The following is a 17,743-nucleotide window of genomic DNA, read 5'->3' as shown; positions in this document are numbered from 1 at the left end:
GCGCGTGCAGAGGCAGCTCAGAAACAAGCTCGCTGCGCTGTGGTCTTTTTTAGAGGTGGGGTCTCAACGTCTTGTGTAGACAGGTCTCAAACTCTTCGCCTCAAGCGATCCTCCCACCTCAGCCTCTCAAAGTGCTAGGATTACAGGCATGAGCCACCACATGACTTAAGTTATATATATATATATATGTATAACTTTATTTAGACAGAGTCTTGCTCTTTTGCCAGGCTGGAGTGCAGTGGCAGTATCTCGGCTCACTGCAACCTCCGTCTCCTGGATTCAAGCGATTCCCCTGCCTCAGCCTCCTGAGTAGCTGAGACTACAGGCACGCATCATCACGCCCAGCTGATTTTTTGTATTTTAATAGAGATGGGGTTTCTCCATGGCCAGGATGGTCTCGATATCCTGACCTCATGATCCATCTGCCTTGGCCTCCCAAAGTGCTGGGATTACAGGCGTGAGCCATCACTCCTGGCCTTAAGTAATATTTTATCAACGTTTTCGTTTAGTTTGTTTTGTTTTGAGACAGAGTCTCACTCTGTTGCCCAGGCTAGAGTGCAGTGGCACAGTCTCACTCAGCTCACTACAATCCCCACCTCCCGGGTTGAAGCAATTCTCCTGCCTCAGCCTCCCGAGTAGCTGGGATTACAGGCACGTGCCGCCACGCCTGGCTAATTTGTCTATTTTTTAGTAGAGAAGGGGTTTTACCATGTTGGCCAGGCTGCTCTTGAACTCCTGACCTTAGGTAGTCCACCCGCCTTGGCCTCCCAAAGTGCTGGGATTACAGGCGTGAGCCACTGCAGCCAGCCTTTATCAACAATTTATTACATGCAAGCAAATTATGACTACTGCTAGTATTAAGTTACCTGCTGTGGTTTGCTTTTGAAGTCTGATAGGTTCCAACGCTCAGTCTAATGTAATTGGCCAACTTGTCTTTTTATTACGGCCTGTCAGTCATGCATAGATTTTGGATGATCTAGAATTGCTGTACAGCCATTGTCCCCCACGTTTATGGAAGATTCCAGACATACATCAAATTTGGAAGAACTTTATAGTGAAGACTCATACACCCACCACCGAGGTTCTGTGTTAACATTTTATCATGTTTTTCCATCCCACCATCCCTCTACTAGACCCATCATCTACTTTGTTTTTGCTTTTAAAGTAAATTGCAGGGCTGGGCACAGTGGCTCACACCTGTAATCCCAACACTTTGGGAAGCTGAGGCGGGCGGATCACTTGAGGCCAGAGTTTGACACAAGCCTGGCCAACATGGTGAAACCCCATCTCTACTAAAAAATACAAAAATTAGCTGGGCATGTTGGCATATGCCTGTAGTCCCAGCTACTCGGGATACTGGGGCAGGAGAATCACTTGAACCTGGGAGGCAAAGGTTGCAGTGAGTTGAGATCGCATCATTGCACTCCAGCCTGGGCAACAGAGAAAGACTCAGAAAAAAAACAAAAAAACAGTTGCAACTGTGAAGACACGTCCTTTATTGAATTTAATTTAATTTTTACTTTAAAAATAAAATTATTGGGCCAGGCATGGTGACTCAGCCTGTAATCCCAGCACTTTGGGAGGCCAAGGTGGGCGGATCACCTGAGGTCAGAAGTTTGAGACCTGTCTGGCCAAAATGGTGAAATCCTGTCTCTACTAAAAATACAAAAATTGCTGGGCACAGTGACTCACACCTGTAATCCCAGCATTTTTGGAGGCTGAAGTGGGCAGGTCATGAGATCAGGAGTTTGAGACCAGGCTGGCCAACTAAAACCTCTTCTCTACTAAAAATACAAAAATTAGCTGGCTGTAGTGGCACGCGCCTGTAATGCCAGCTACTTGGGAGATTGAGGCAGGAGAATCACTTGAAACCAGGAGGCGGTGGTTGCAGTGAGCTGAAACTGCACCATTGCACTCCAGCCTGGGAGTGCAACAGAGTGAGACTCCGTCTTAAAACTATACACACACACACACACACAAATTAGCAGGGTGTGATGGCTAACACCTGTAATCCTGGCTACTCAGGAGGCTGAGGCGGGAGAATACCTTGAACCTGGGAGGCAGAAGTTATGATAAGCAGAAATTGAGCCACTGCACTCCAGCCTAGGCGACAGAGTGAGACTCTGTCTCTAAATAAATAAATGAATAAATATAAAATAACCGTGTAGCAGCACTAACAGGACACTTCTTTAAACACATGTGTCATTAATTGGAGATCAGAGTTTGTTTATGGTTTTTTCTTTCGAGGTGAAAATTACATAAATAGAATACACAAATCTTGTGTGAATTTGCTGAGCTTTAACAAATAGACACACTTGTGTAAACCAAACCTCCATCAAGATACAGAATGTTATTGTTGCCCTGAACGCTGCGTTGGTACGCAGGACACATTAAGGGAACACACATTTTTGTAGCCGCAGGAAGACGAACTGTGTAGTTTCGTGAAACTGTGCTTCTGATAGCAGCTGTTTGTGGTCATTTTGACTAAAGTGTTGATTGGGATAGTCTAAACTCGCAGGGGAACGAGGCTTCTGTGTGTGATTAGTGCCACACTTAGACCAGGAAGCAAGGTGGCCTTAGCTCTGTGGCCCAGACATCCCACGGATGATGTCAGTGTAGTGAACCACTAACATCGTGGGGCTTCCTCGGAGCTCCGGAGGAGCCGTCATCTTGAAGCATTTAGGTCGTTTGGGGCAGGTGGCGGAGAGCACGTCCTTGGTCTTAATCCCCTGTGGCTACACGACACAGTGCCCGAGGCACTGCTGTCTCCCCTACGGTCACTGGCTGTAAGGTCTTGTCAGCCAGATGGGAATAGGTGATTCTGTTTTTACTGATTCGCCTTTGAAGGGGCAGTGGTGAGCACAGGGGCCCTGCTTAAAAGTTCCGAGTGTGTGTCGGGAGTGCCCAGGGAGGTTAGAGATGGGCCCCCGGGAGCCAGAGGCTCCATGCCCGTCCTCCCCACCGCAGTGTCTGACCTGGCCCTGCAGGCGCTCCTGGCGGTGTCTCCATGGGGACTTTGTATCCAGGCTGAGTTGCAGTCGTGTTTGTTGGGGGTCTCTTGTCAGGGCGCTACCCCTGCGATGCCTCGTCACAGCATCACGTGCTCTCTCTCCGTGGCTGTCTTACCACGGGAGGCCTCTGGGTGGCAGCAGAGCCCACTTGTGCTGCTCTTCCCGTCCAGGGGTTGGTGCTCTGGGCTCAGCGTCTGGAGGGTCATTTAGGCCAGGTGGATAAAACATGGCCTCTCCACTTAGTTGTTTTCTGAGTTCTGTTTTGGCCCTTTTCAGCCGATTCTGGTGATGTACGAAGGAAGAGGCATCGCTGGGCCCGCCATACAGCTGCACAGTGAGTGAGCGGCCTCGAGCACACTGGCAGCCCTGGTTGGGCTCAGCCCTGCCTGCAATGTTGAGAAACTGTTACAGTTGGACATTTTAATCCGAGCAGTCACAGAGAACACATGTAACATGTTGATAGCATGATGAGAGATCTGTTTTGGTTTTGGTTTCAGAGACAGGGTCTCACTCTGTTGCCCAGGCCGGAGTGCAGAGGTGCAATCTCAGCTCACTGCAGCCTCCACCTCCTGGGCATAAGTTCTCCTCCCAATTCAGCCTCCCAAAGTGCTAGGATTACAGGCACGAGCCACCACACCCAGCCCAAGAGATCTGTTTTTAAGTGAGCAGTTGCATTGACAGGAGGCATCAGGGAGGACCCTGGCATTTAAGAGGAATCTTATATGCTTGCTGAAAGGGCACTATGTGTGGTGAAAACAGTATTAAATAAATTTTTTCCCCAATTTTTTTTTAACTTTTATAACCAGGAGCTTTAGGAGTAAACTCTTATTTTTAATGTTAAATTTGAATACGGGTCAGGCACACTTCGCTTTGTTGTACTTTGCAGATACTGCATTTTCTGTTAAGATGGCGTTTCACTCTTGTCACCCAGGCTGGAGTGCAATGGCATGATAACAGCTCAGTGCACCCTCTGCCTCCCAGGTTCAAGTAATTCTCCTGCCTCGGCCTCCCAAGTAGCTGAGATTATAGGCGTACACCACCATGCCCGGCTAATTTTGTATTTTCAGTAGAGACAGGGTTTCACCATGTTGGTCACGCTGGTCTCAAACTTCTGATCTCAGGTGATCTGCCCACCTCCGCCTCCCAAAGTGCTGGGATTACAGGTGTGAGCCAGTGCAACCAGCCAACATTTTTTACAAATTGAAGGTTTGTGAATCTTGTGTTGAGCAAGTCTGTCAGTGCCATTTTGAATAGCATGTGCTCACTTCTGTCTCTGTGTCACATTCTAGTGATTCTTGCAGTATTTCAAACCTTGTTATTATATCTGTTACAATGATCAGTGATCTTTAATGTTGCTGTTGTAATTGTTTAAGGGCACCATGAACCCTGCCCGCATGAGATAGTGAACTTAATCGAATGCTGAGTGTCCTGACCCACTAAGCAGCCATTCCCTCCCTCTCCCCCTCTCCAAGGGCCTCCGTATTCCCTGAGACTCAGCAATATTGTAACTAGGCCAATTAATAACCCTGCAATGACCTGTAAGCATTCAAATGAAAGGAAGAGTCACACATCTCTTGCTTTATTGCAAATGCTAGAAATTATCAAGCTTAGTGGAAAGGCATGATGAAAGCTGAGACAGGCCAAAAGCCAGGCCTCTTGCATCTGTTAGCTAAGTTGTGAGTACAAAGCAAAAGTTCTGGTGTGGTGGCTCATGCCTGTAGTCTCAGCTGCTCAGAAGGCTGAGACAGGAGAATCACTTGACCCCAGAAATTTAGAGGCTGCAATGAGCTATGATCACACCACTGCACTCCAGCCTGGGTGACAGAGTGATACCCTGTCTCAAGAAGATACTAACAATAAAAAGAAAAGTTCTTAGGCTAGGCGCAGTGGCTCACGCCTGTTAATCCCAGCACTTTGGGAGGTCAAGGCAGACAGATCACGAGGTTAGGAGATCGAGACCATCCTGGCTAATATGGTGAAACCCCATCTTTACTAAAAATACAAAAAATCAGCCAGGCATGGTGGCACGCACCCGTAGTCTCAGTTACTTGGGAGGCCGAGGCAGGAGAATTGCTTGAACCCAGGAGGCGGAGGTTGCAGTGAGCCGAGATCGCATCACTGCACTCCAGCCTGGGCAACAGAGCGAGACATCATCTCAGAAAAAAGAAAAGTTCTTGAAGGAAATTTCAAGTGCTATTCTGGTGAACTCATGAATGACAAGAAAGTACAGCAGCTTTCTTGCTGATATGGAGACAGTTTCAGTCCCCCTCAAACTGTCTGGCTAGAAGATCAAACCAGACACATTCCTTTAAGCCAAAGCTTCCCCTCTAGAGCAAGGCCCTAACTCTTCAATTCTGCGAAAGCTGAGGGGAAAAGGAAACTGCCGAAGAAAACCTTGAAGCTGGCAGAGGTCGATTCAGGGTTAACGAAAGAAACCGTCTCTATAACGAAAGTACAAGGTGAAGCAGCAGCTGCTGATGGAGAAGCTGCAGCAAGTTGTCCAGAACCAGCTACGGTGACTGATGAAGGTGGCTGCACTGGTAATAGATTTTCAGTGTAGACAATCCGTCTTCTATTGCAAGAAGATGCCCGCTAGGACTTCCATAGCTAGAGAGGAGCAGGCAGTGCCTGTCTTGTTAGGGACTATGCACACAAATTGTGTTGCTTACTGAATGTTCACAAATCAGACCCAGCCATGTAGCCAGCACAGATTAGGAAACAAAACAGTATCAGCTCTACAGAAGCCCGGCGGGGTGTCTCCAAGGCACTACTGCCCCGGGGATAATCACTGAGTGTTGAACTTTTTTTTTTTTAAGAAGAAAAAAAAAAAGAAGAAAGAGAGAAAGAAAAAAAAAAAACAATGAAGAAGAGGAAGAAAAAGGAAGAGAAAGAGGGAGAGAGAACGGGAGTATTGCTCTATTGCCCAGGCGAGAATGCAGTCTAAAAATGTGAACCGAAAACCTCCTCCATGCCAATAGTTGTGCTCAACAGTGGAGACAGGAAGGAATAAGGGAAGAAAATAACAAAGAAGCAGCCAAGCAGCATCTCATCTAGACCTATGAAATGCTATGCAATTATTGAGGAGTGACCTACCTCCAATTATGTAGTCACTTTTGGAATAGGTGTGATATAGTACTGATAAGAATGTGTGTTTTGTGTATTTGAAGTGGAGAGTTCTATAAATGTTTATTAAGTTTACTTGTTCCGGGTCTGAGTTCAAGTCCTGGATGTCCTTGTTAATTTTCTATCTCGTTGATCTGTCTAATATTGACAATGTGATGTTACAGTCTCCCACTATTATTGTGTGGGAGGCTAAGTCTCTTTATAAGTCATTAAGAACTTGTCTTATGTATCTGGGTGCTCCAGTATTGGGTACGTGTATATATAGGATCGTTAGCTCTTCTTGTTGCATTGATCCTTTTACCATTATGTGATGTCCTTCTTTGCCTCTTTTGATCTTTGTTGCTTTAAAGTCTATTTTATCAGAGGTAAGAATTGCAGCTCCTGCTTTTTATTTATTTATTTATTTTTGCTCTCCGTTTGGTTGGTAAATCTTCCTCCGTCCCTTTGTTTTGAGTCTTTGTGTATTGTTGCATGTGAGATGGGTCTGGATACAGCATACCGATGGGTTTTGGCTTTTTATCCAGTTAATAATATATATGAGTTTAATACTGCCATTTGATGCTAGCTGGCTGTTTTGCTCATTAGTTGATGTAAGTTCCTCATTATGTTAATGGTCTTTACTTTTTGATATATTTTTGGAAAGGCTGATACTGGTTGTTCTTTTATATGTATACTGCTTCTTTCAGAAGCTCTTGTAAAGCAGGCCTGGTGATGGTGAAATCTCTAAGTACTTGCTTGTTTGCAAAAGATTTTATTTTTCCTTCGCTTGTGAAGCTTAGTTTGGCTGGATATGAAATTCTGGGTTGAAAGTTCTTTTAAGGATGTTGAATATTGGCCCCCACTCTTTTCTGGCTTGTAGGGTTTCTGCTGAGAGATCTGCTGTAAGTCTGATAGGCTTCCCTTTGTGGGTAACCTGGCCTTTCTCTCTGGCTACTCTTAGTATTTTCTCCTTCATTTCAACCCTAATAAATCTGATGATTATGTGTCTTGGAGTTGCTCTACTTGAGGAATATCTTTGTGGTGTTCTCTGTATTACCTAGAGTTGAATATTGTCCTGCCTTACTAGGTTGGGAAAGTTTTCCTGAATAATATCCTGAAGAGTATTTTCCAACTTGGATTCATTCTCTTCGTCACATTCAGGTACACCTATCAAACGTAGATTAGGTCTTTTCACGTAGTCCCATATTTCTTGGAGACTTTGCTCATTTCTTTTTATCCTTTTTTCTCTAATCTTGACTTCTGATTTTATTTCATTAAGTTTGTCTTCGACCTCTGATATCCTTTCTTCTGCTTGATCAATTCGACTGTTAAAACTTGTGCATACTTCGCAAAGTTCTCGTGTTGTTTTTCAGCTCCATTAATTCACTTATATTCCTCTCTAAATTGTCTATTCTCCTTAGCATTTCGTCAAACCTTTTTTCAAAGTTCTTAGTTTCTTTGCATTGGGTTAGAACAAGTTCTTTTAATTCACAGAAGTTTCTTATCATCCACCTTCTGAAGCCTAATTCTGTTAATGGAATGCACTCGTTCTCCATCAGGGCTTGTTCCGTTGCTGATGAGGAACTGTGATCCCCTGTAGAGGGAGAAGCATTCTGACTTTGGGTATTCTCAGCCTTTTTATGCTGGTTTCTTCCCATCATTGTAAATTTATCCACCTGTCGTCTTTGTGATTACCGACTTTCAAATTAGGTCTCTGAGCAGACGTCCAACTTGTTGATTCCCAGCGCCGAAATCTGAGCAATCCACTGCGCCGGCCAAAACAGAGGTGTTAAGATTGATGGTGTTTTTCTGCCCGGGAATCTCCGGTCTAGCTCCCTCCTTGAGTCTGTCCTTCAATTAGCTGAATAGGCGACTCTGTCTTCCCGGAGCTCCAAACGTCAGCCAAAAGGGGACCCAGTCCCGCTCACTCTGCACCAAGAACTGCCACACTGAGGCACAAGCAAAACTGCCACGCCGGCCACAAGAGTCACGCTGGCGACCCGTGGGGCTCCTCTGCTGGGAATCTCCTGGTCCGTGAGCAACAAAAATTCATCTGAAAGTGTGGCGTCCTCTCGTTCTCTGCACTTTCACTGGGAGCTACAATCCCGAGCTGCTAGTGATCAGCCATCTTGGATCTCTCTCCGTTTTGAACTTTTTATAAATAGAATTTTACAGCATATACTCTATGTTTGGGCTCTTTCATTAAAAAAAATAATTTTTTTAAGAGGCAGGGTCTCACTCTATTGCCCATACTAGAGTGCAGTGGCACAATCATAGCTCACTGGAATGTCAAACTCTGGGGATCAAGTAATCCTCCCACCTCAGCCTCCTGAGTATATGGGCAGGTGTGACCACCATGCCTGGCTAAGTTTTTTTTTTTTTGAGATGGAGTTTCACTCTTGTTACCCAGGCTGGAGTGCAATGGCGTGATCTCGGCTCACCACAACCTCCGCCTCCTGGGCTCAGGCAATTCTCCTGCCTCAGCCTCCTGAGTAGCTGGGATTACAGGCACGCACCACCATGCCCAGCTAATTTTTTGTCTTAGTAGAGGCAGGGTTTCACCATGTTGACCAGGATGGTCTCGATCTCTTTACCTCGTGATCCACCCACCTCGGCCTCCCAAAGAGCTGGGATTACAGGTGTGAGCCACCGCGCCTGGCCCTGGCTAAGTTTTTTAATAGTCTTTATTATTATTATTATTGAGACAGAGTCTGTTGCCCAGGGTGGAGTGTAGTAACCAGTCTTGGCTCACTGCAACCTCCACCTCCCAGTTCAAGCGATTTTCCTGCCTCAGCCTCTGAGTAGCTGGGATTGCAGGAGCGTGCCACCACACCTGGCTTTTTTTTTTTTTTTTTAAGTAGAGATGGAGTTTCACCATGTTGGCCAGGCTGGTCTCGAGCTCCTGGCCTCAAGAGAGCTGACCACCTCGGCTTCCCAAAGTGTTGGGATTACAGGTGTGAGCCACCATGCCCAGCCTAACTTTGCATTCTTGGAATAAACCTACTTGTTCATGATGTGTTATCCTCGTTACATATATTACTAGATTTGGCTTCTTAATGTTTTGTTTAGGGATTTCACATCCATAATTGTGGGTGAGGTTAGCCTTCAATTTTGTTTTCTCATACTGTTGTCAAATTTTGGTATCAAAGATGAATTAACCTCACATACACTGTTGGAACATGTATCATCTCTTTCTGTTTTCTGGATGTAACTGATGAAGAATAAAACAGAGAGTGAACAAATAACCAAAATGAAAAAGGTGCCACCACCTAGATACTTCAGAGTATAATAAAAAGATATTTTGGGCCAGGTGCAGTGACTTACACCTGTAATCCCAGTACTTTGGGAGGCCGAAGCAGGAGGATTGCTTGAGATCAGGAGTTGAAGACAAGCCTGGCAACATAGTGAGACCCTGTCTCTACAAAAAAAATTAGGAGTGATCTGGGCCATTCCTAATGATGCACACCTGTAGTCCCAGCTACTTGGGAGCCTGAAGTGGGAGGAGCACTTGGTCTCAAGAGTTCAAGGCTGCAGTGAGCTATGATCACACCACTGTACTCCACCATGGCAACAGAGCAAGCCCTGTCTTTTAAAAAAAGAAAGAAAATACATGCCGACCTAAGAAGAAAAATAAATAAACAAAATAAGGAAAAATGGTGGGGTGAAGATATTTTGAGCACAATTATGCCAAATATTTTGAACATTGAGATAAAATGTATAAATACCCTAGAAAAATAAATTTATCAAAACTGACGAAGAAAAGGTTAATACATAATTCTTTAAGTGCTAATACATTGACTCATAATTTAAAACCCTTCCTCAGAGAAAATGAGAAGCCCAGATGGCTTCATCAACTTATACTAAACACTTAAGGAAGAAATAGGGGGATGGGCGCGGTGGCTCACGCCTGTAATCCCAGCACTTTGGGAGGCCGAGGCAGGTGGATCACAAGGTCAAGAGATCAAGACCATCCAGGTCAACAAGGTGAAACCCCGTCTCTACTAAAAAAATACAAAAATTAGCTGGGCGTGGTGGCGCGTGCCTGTAATCCCAGCTACTCAGGAGGCTGAGGCAGGAGAATTGCCTGAACCCAGGAGGCGGAGGTTGCGGTGAGCCGAGATCGCGCCATTGCACTCCAGCCTGGGTAACAAGAGCGAAACTCCGTCTCAAAAAAGAAAAAAAAAAAAAAGGAAGAAATAGCAACTATCTTACATATATATGTTTAATAAAAGTTCGTTTATGCTGTTTATATAATTTTAGAACCTGATTCTTCACTTTGTAATACAAGCTTTTTATTTAATTATATCTTTCTATTATAATAATGGTAGAATGTTATTCCATTATGTGAATGGTCTTTAATTGGTTTAAACAGCCCCCCAGGCTGGGTGCAGTGGCTCACGCCTGTAATCCCATCACTTTTGGAGGCCAAAGAGGGCGGATCACAAGGTCAGGAGTTCAAGACCAGCCTGATCAACATGGTGAAACCCCATCTGCACTAAAAATACAAAAAATTAGCCTGGCATGGTGGTGAGCACCTGTAATCCCAGCTACTCAGGAGACTGAGGACAATCACTTGAACCCAGGAGGCAGAGGTTGCAGTGAGCCGAGATTGTGCCATTGCACTCCAGCCTGGGTGACAGAGCGAGACTCCATCTCAAAAAAAAAAAAGCCCCCTGTTTTTGGACATTTGGGGGGCTTCCTTGTTTCCCCATAATTACAAAATGCAGTGAGCATCATTGCAGTCAGTCATTTCCACACACATATGGCAGTCCACTTAGGATAAATCCTAGGGGAGTAGTTTGGAGGACAAAGGGTGTGTGAAATACCAGTTTTTTGGCTCAATACTGCCAACTTTTAAAAAAAGTTATATTTTGGCCAGGCACAGTGGCTTGCACGGCTAATCCCAGCTACTTGGGAGACTAAGGCAGGAAGATTGCTTGAGCCAGGGAAGTCAAGGCTGCAGTGAACTGTGCTGCACTCCAACCTGGGCAACAGAGCAAGACCCTGTCTCAAAAAAGTTGTTTAGATACAGTCCCACCAACAGTAAGTGGCATGCTTGTTGCTTTAATTCTTACCAATGCTCAGCATTTTTTTTAAGTCTGTATCATAAAGCCCAAACTTCTCAACCTCTTTGCATTGCCTCCTGTGTCTTTACCCTGCCTCATCTTGCCCCACTCTTACCTCATACTTCTAGCTCTAGCCATGGTGAGATTAAAAAAAAAATAGAGACAGTTTAATGCTGTCACCCAGGCTGGAGAACAGTGGCGTAATTCTAGCTCACTGCAGTCTCGAACTCCTGGCCTTAGTCGCTCTTCCGCCTCAGACTCCCAAAGTGCTGAAATTATAGTTGTGAGCCAGTGCACTCAGCAGTGAGGTAGGTTCTTTTTTTTTTTTTTTTTTTTTTTTTGAGACAGGGTATCATTCTGTTGCCCAGACTGGAGTGCAGTAGCACCATCATGGCTCACCACAGCCTTGACCTCCTAGGCTCAAGCAATCCTTACACCTCAAGTCTTCTGAATAGCTGGGAACATAGGCATGCACCACCATACCCAGCTAATTAAAAGTTTTTTTTCTTTTTGTAGAGATAGTGTCTCCTTATGTTGCCCAGGCTGGTCTTGAACTCCTGGCTTCAAGCAGTCCTCCTGCCTTGGCCCCACCCAACTGAGATTACAGATGTGAGCCACTGCGTCTGGCCCAGATTCTTTAAATCAGGAGCTTGATTGATATTTTTGTGCATCACAACCAGGCCCAGGCCTTCCTGTCTGACACTGCTAACTTATTTCCTTTGTCAGGTTTCAGCTTGAACCTCACTCCTGGAATTCTTTCTGACCATGTAGACTGGGTTGGGGCCAATAACACATTTACACAGTTTCTATCATATGGTTTATCGTTTTTTTTTTTTTTTTTTGAGACGGAGTTTCGCTTTTGTTACCCAGGCTGGAGTGCGATGGAGTGATCTCAGCTCACCACAACCTCCGCCTCCTGGGTTCAGGCAATTCTCCTGCCTCAGCCTCCTGAGTAGCTGGGATTACAGGCACGCGCCACCATGCCCAGCTAATTTTTTGTATTTTTAGTAGAGACGGGGTTTTACCATGTTGACCAGGATGGTCTTGATCTCTTGACCTCGTGATCCACCTGCCTCGGCCTCCCAAAGTGCTGGGATTACAGGCGTGAGCCACCGCACCCGACCAGTTTATCGTTATTTTTTAAGAACTTACTTGCTGTCTACCTGAGTAGAACATAAACTTCATGAGATCAGAAACTATATTTATCTTCCTGTATATTCCTTACCTAGAACATGCCTGGTCTTCTAAATATTTGTTGAATAGATTAATTTGCCAATTTGATGGGTGAAAAATCATAATTTGTTTTGATTTGACTACTTTGATAACTAATGAACTTGAATATTTTTATTCTGTTGATTGGCCATCTTTACTTTTGAATTCTGCCTTTCACGTTTTCCTATCAGAGCATCTGCCTTCTGCATGATGGTTGATAGGAGCTTCTAACATGTCATGGACATTATCCCTGATGGAGGGTTTTCTCAAGTAACTCTTTGTGTTTTTCTTTAACAGATTCCGAGGTTGGGACCAAGAAGGAACTATCTATTTTCAACCAAAAATTTTCTGAAGAAGTAAAAACCCCAGAATTTGTATCAGGAAGACTCTTAAGGAATAATGCACAGGCAGCTGAATGTCAGGAAGTATGGGGCCCTGGGGACAAACTGGAAGACAACCTGGGAAATTCTGCCTGGCAGAGTTTGAACAAACCCAGTATTCACAAGGGAGTTTTAACAGAATCTACCGTGGATGGGGAAAGATCTTTGGGAGAAAGAACCCAAGAGTGTAGTGCATTTGATAGAAACTTGAATCTGAACCAAAATGTTGTTAGACTTAAAAGAAATAAAACAAGAGAGAGGGTCTTTAAATGTGATATATGCAGCAAAACTTTCAAATATAATTCTGACCTAAGCAGACATCAGAGAAGTCACACAGGGGAGAAGCCATACGAATGTGGCCGATGTGGGCGAGCCTTTACTCACAGCTCAAACCTTGTTCTGCACCATCACATTCACACTGGAGATAAACCATTTAAATGTGACGAATGTGGGAAAACGTTTGGACTCAATTCTCACCTCCGTCTTCATCGGAGAATTCACACTGGAGAAAAACCCTTTGGGTGTGGTGAGTGTGGGAAGGCTTTCAGTCGAAGCTCAACTCTTATTCAACATCGGATAATTCACACCGGAGAGAAACCCTACAAATGTAATGAATGTGGAAGGGCCTTTAGCCAGAGCCCTCAGTTAACTCAGCATCAGAGAATTCACACTGGAGAGAAGCCCCATGAATGCAGTCACTGTGGGAAGGCCTTCAGTCGAAGTTCCAGCCTTATTCAGCATGAGAGAATTCACACTGGAGAGAAGCCCCATAAATGCAATCAGTGTGGGAAGGCCTTCAGTCAAAGCTCAAGCCTTTTTCTCCATCATAGGGTTCATACTGGAGAGAAACCCTATGTATGTAATGAATGCGGTAGAGCCTTTGGTTTTAACTCTCACCTTACTGAACATGTAAGGATTCACACAGGAGAAAAACCCTATGTTTGTAATGAGTGTGGCAAAGCCTTTAGTCGGAGTTCCACTCTTGTTCAGCATCGAAGAGTTCACACTGGGGAGAAGCCCTACCAATGCATTGAATGTGGGAAAGCTTTCAGCCAAAGCTCCCAACTCACCCTACACCAGCGAGTTCACACTGGAGAGAAACCCTATGAATGTGGTGCCTGTGGGAAGGCCTTCAGCCGGAGGTCAACCCTCACTCAGCATCAGAAAATTCACAGTGGAGAGACTCGCAAGTGCAGAAAACGTGGTCCAGCCTTTGTTCATGGTTCCAGCCTTACACCAAATGGACAGATTCCCACTGGAGAGAAACAGAGCAGAGCCTTTAATCATGGTGCAAATCTCATTCTACGCTGGACAATTCACACTGGTGAGAAATCCTTTGGATATAATGAATGTGGAAAAGCTTTCAGTCCCACCTCACAACCCACTGAAGATCAGAAAATGCATACTGGGGAAAAGCCCTATAAATGTCAAGAATGTAGAAAAGCCTTCAGTGGGAATTCAACCCATATTCAGTATCAGGCAACTCACACTGGTGGGAAACCATGTCATTGCAGTATGTGTGGGAAAGCCTTCAGCCAGAGTTCACAACTCACGCCACATCAGCAGACTCATGTTGGAGAGAAACCTACTTTAAATGACGGATCTAAAAGATACTTTATTCATATCAAAAAGATTTTCCAAGAAAGACACTTTTAATTTTAATGTGGAAGGGCCTTTAGCCAGAGCCCCCAGTTAACTCAGCGTCAGAGAATTCACACTGGAGAGAAGCCCCATGAATGCAGTCACTGTGGGAAGGCCTTCACTCAAAGTTCCAGCCTCATTCACCAAATGCAGAAGACAATTTAGCAACTGTTCATTTTGCATTAGATAGGATGGCATAATGAAAGATAAATAAGGTCTAAATATTACTGGCAAAGTAACATAAATAGTTCAGATGACTATTAAAGTCATTAAATCTGAAAATAAACACAAGAGAGTTCACTCTGGGAAATCAGACTGTAAAGGTTACTGCCATGCTCAGAAGTTGAACCGTGTGGTTCCGTATCTGGATGCTCATCATGAATGGATGGAGGGTGTGAGAAGTGAGCCTAGCTGGTTCTCTGGGTCTACCCTACCTGACATCCTTCCAGACTTACCCTTGTTTCCTATCCAGGCCCAGGCTTGTGGCTGAGAACATCCACTTTCAGTCCCATACACCTGCCTCCAGATGTGGTACAGAGAACTTGGGCCTGTTGTGGGGACTCAGCCTTATTCTCTCCACCATCTTTCCCACCAGCCCCCAGAGGAACTGCAGGTAGATGTTTCCTTCTTGCTTGGAGTCCCAGTTTTTGCATTTGTAAAATGAAAGTTGGTTTGGTTTTGGTCCTAAGGAGCGCTGCAGTTTAGCAGAGAGAGGGGCCTTAGAGGTCAATAAAGTAGCTGTCTGCCAAGCATCTCTACTTTTGACAACTATAATTACTGATAAAATTTGTTAAAAGGCAGGTTTGTTGAAGCATAATTTATAAACAATAAAAGTTACTCTTTTTAGTATATAGTTCTGTGGGCTTTGACAAAAACATACAATTGTGCCACCATCACATTCCAGATATTGAACATCTTCATCACCAGCAGAATTCCTTTGTGCACTCTTGTGGTCAGCCCCTCCTCAACCCGTCCGTGGAAACCACTGGTTTGTTTTCTTCCGCTGCCTGATCATTTCCAGAATTACAGTGTGCAGCTTGTTTGCATGTGGCTTCTTTAACTGAACGTGATGTGTTGGAGTCATCCATACTGCCTGTGTAGAGTGCTTTTTTACTCCGAGTAGCATTCCATTGTATGGATGGAACCAGTTGTTTATCCATTCACTCATGGAAGGGTATTTGGACATTTTCAGTATGGGCAACTATGATTATTTGGTCTCTTTTATTTTTTTGAGGTGAGTTTCGATCTTGTCACCCAGGCCGGAGGGCAGTGGCGTGATTTTGGCTCACCACAACCTCTACTTCCCGGGTTCAAGAGATTCTCCTGCCTCAGCCTCCCAAGTAGCTGGGAGTACAGGCACCTGCCACCACACCTGGCTAATTTTGTATTTTTAGTAGAGATGGGGTTTCTCCATGTTGGTCAAGCTGGTCTCGAACTCCCAACCTCAGGTGATCCGCCCGCCTCAGCCTCCCAAAGTGCTGGGATTACAGGCATGAGCCACTGTGCCTGGCCAGGCAACTATGATCAAACCTGCTATAACTGTGGATCAACTACAGGCTGTTTTGTGACTCTAACTTTTCAGTTATGTTGGGTAAACAGGAGTGCGACTGCTGGGTCACTTGGTAAGCTTATGTTAATGTTTTAAGAAACTGCCAAACTGTTTTACAAAGTCAGCTATACATCTCCCCTGATGAAGTGTGAGTTTAGTTACTTTGAAACCTCACCAGATCTTGGTATTGTCCCTTTTTAAATATTTTAGCCATTTTAGTGGAGATACAGTAGCATCCATGGTTTTAGTTTGTATTCCTCTACTGACCATGCTTTGACCAATAAGTATCTATTTAAAGAGTTTCACTGGGAAGTTTGAATAACGCTACAGTAGTGAATCTCTCAGGATGTGATACCCTCTGAAATTCTGATTTTCAATTCTGAGACTCTACCTACAAGAATCTTTTTTCAAATCTACTCTTCATTCTCTCCAGGTCTAACTGAAATATTACCCCCCTTCAAGGAGCCTTCCTTAGTTAATGTCTCATTCCATCTTTGTTTTCTTTTTTTCTTTTGAGACAGTGTCACACTAGGTCACCGAGGCTGCAATGAAGCGATCGCAGGCCACTGCAACCTTGACTTCCTGGGCTCAAGCAATCCTCCGACTTCAGCTCCCAAGTAGCTGGGACTACAGGGACACACCACCACACCCAGATAATTTTTTTATTTTTTGTAAAGATGGTGTGACACCAAGTTGCCCAGGCTAGTCTTGAACTCTTGGGTTCAAGAGATCCACCTACCTTGACCTCCCAAAGAACAGGGATTACAAGCTTGAGCCACAGCACCTGGTCCTCCTGTTTTCTTAGGGAATTTGGGGTCACTGCTATATTTAATATCTATTCTGTGATTTGCTCTGCCTATTTACCCTGCTCAGGTTCTGTCTCCCCTACTTTATTATTAAAACTCTTATTGCAGAACCTCTTGCAAGTGTGGGAATTGCCAGCCTCAGTATGGTCCACGTGGAAAGGTCCACACAAGAGGGAGCGGATAGCACAGGCTTGCCTGGAGGGTCCTGTCTCCCTCTACAATGGATTCACTCTCACTTCAGGCAAAACACTGAATCTTCTTGGGTCTCTTTTTCTCCATCTCTAAAGTGGGGGAGAAAACACCTCTCCCACTTCCAAAAAAAGAAGTCTCCTACTGTTGTATCACATGGCACAACATTCATATCCCCACCATTTCAACTCTACCACGTTCCCCCACATTCTACAGAGAACTCTCTGCTGCCAGAGATGTTGTCTTATGCACCTTTTTATCTCTAGCACATGATATGGAACAGGCGCTTAAGATGCTCTTGGAAGAGAGGTGAAGGAGGGAGAGAGGAAACAGTGCCAAGAATGTGCTTTGTGTAAATGTGAACCTGTGCTTATGCTTTGCTCATGAGCACACTGGGTAAATTACAACTGTTTTTCTCCTCTGATCTACTGGAGGGTCCCACAATGATGCCTCTCTTGAGAGACCCACAGGTCTCACGCTTATGTAGAATGGAAGGAAGCATGGGGGCATGGGAGGGCTTGTGCGTGGCTCTAACAGCTGTTTTGACATTTGCCTTTTACTTGCTGTGGACCTTGGGACTGAGGATGTTAGTAGGGAAATTCATGGTTAAGCACTAAGAGAGTGAGGGAACACCTCAGGCGCTAAAAATGAAGACAGAAATGAAAGTCAGATCTTCACACCTGGAAACTGATGCTAGGGCAGCTCTGGGACCCGTTTATAGCCCCAATGAAGACAATGAGGCCTGGGTGGCTGGAGGGTGATGGTTGGAACCTCGGCCCCTGTTTAA

General features: G+C 44.8%; 1 protein-coding gene across 6 annotated transcripts in view; it reads left to right on the top strand.

Moving 5' to 3' along the window:
• Positions 1 to 17,743, top strand: part of ZNF251 (zinc finger protein 251) — a 52,897-nt gene that overhangs the window by 27,263 nt on the left and 7,891 nt on the right. The window contains exons 4-6 of one of the 6 annotated variants that reach the window (XM_064384734.1): positions 12,689 to 15,025; positions 15,317 to 15,400; positions 16,483 to 16,877. In XM_064384734.1, the coding sequence (XP_064240804.1) occupies positions 12,689 to 14,427 (1,739 nt within the window). In that variant the 3' untranslated portion in view covers positions 14,428 to 15,025; positions 15,317 to 15,400; positions 16,483 to 16,877. Of the gene's footprint in view, positions 1 to 3,287; positions 3,346 to 12,688; positions 15,401 to 16,478; positions 16,878 to 17,743 lie in introns of those variants that run through there. The other 5 variants (XM_064384736.1, XM_064384732.1, XM_064384733.1 and 2 more) reach the window with 5 other exon arrangements.

Source organism: Aotus nancymaae, unplaced genomic scaffold (assembly GCF_030222135.1).
Source record: "Aotus nancymaae isolate 86718 unplaced genomic scaffold, 86718_ANA_hifiasm-v0.15.2.pri h1tg000036l, whole genome shotgun sequence".
In the NCBI taxonomy this organism is placed as follows: domain Eukaryota; kingdom Metazoa; phylum Chordata; class Mammalia; order Primates; family Aotidae; genus Aotus; species Aotus nancymaae.
The sequence above is the reverse complement of the archived record's forward strand: the minus strand, read 5'-3'. Positions and strand labels throughout refer to the sequence as shown.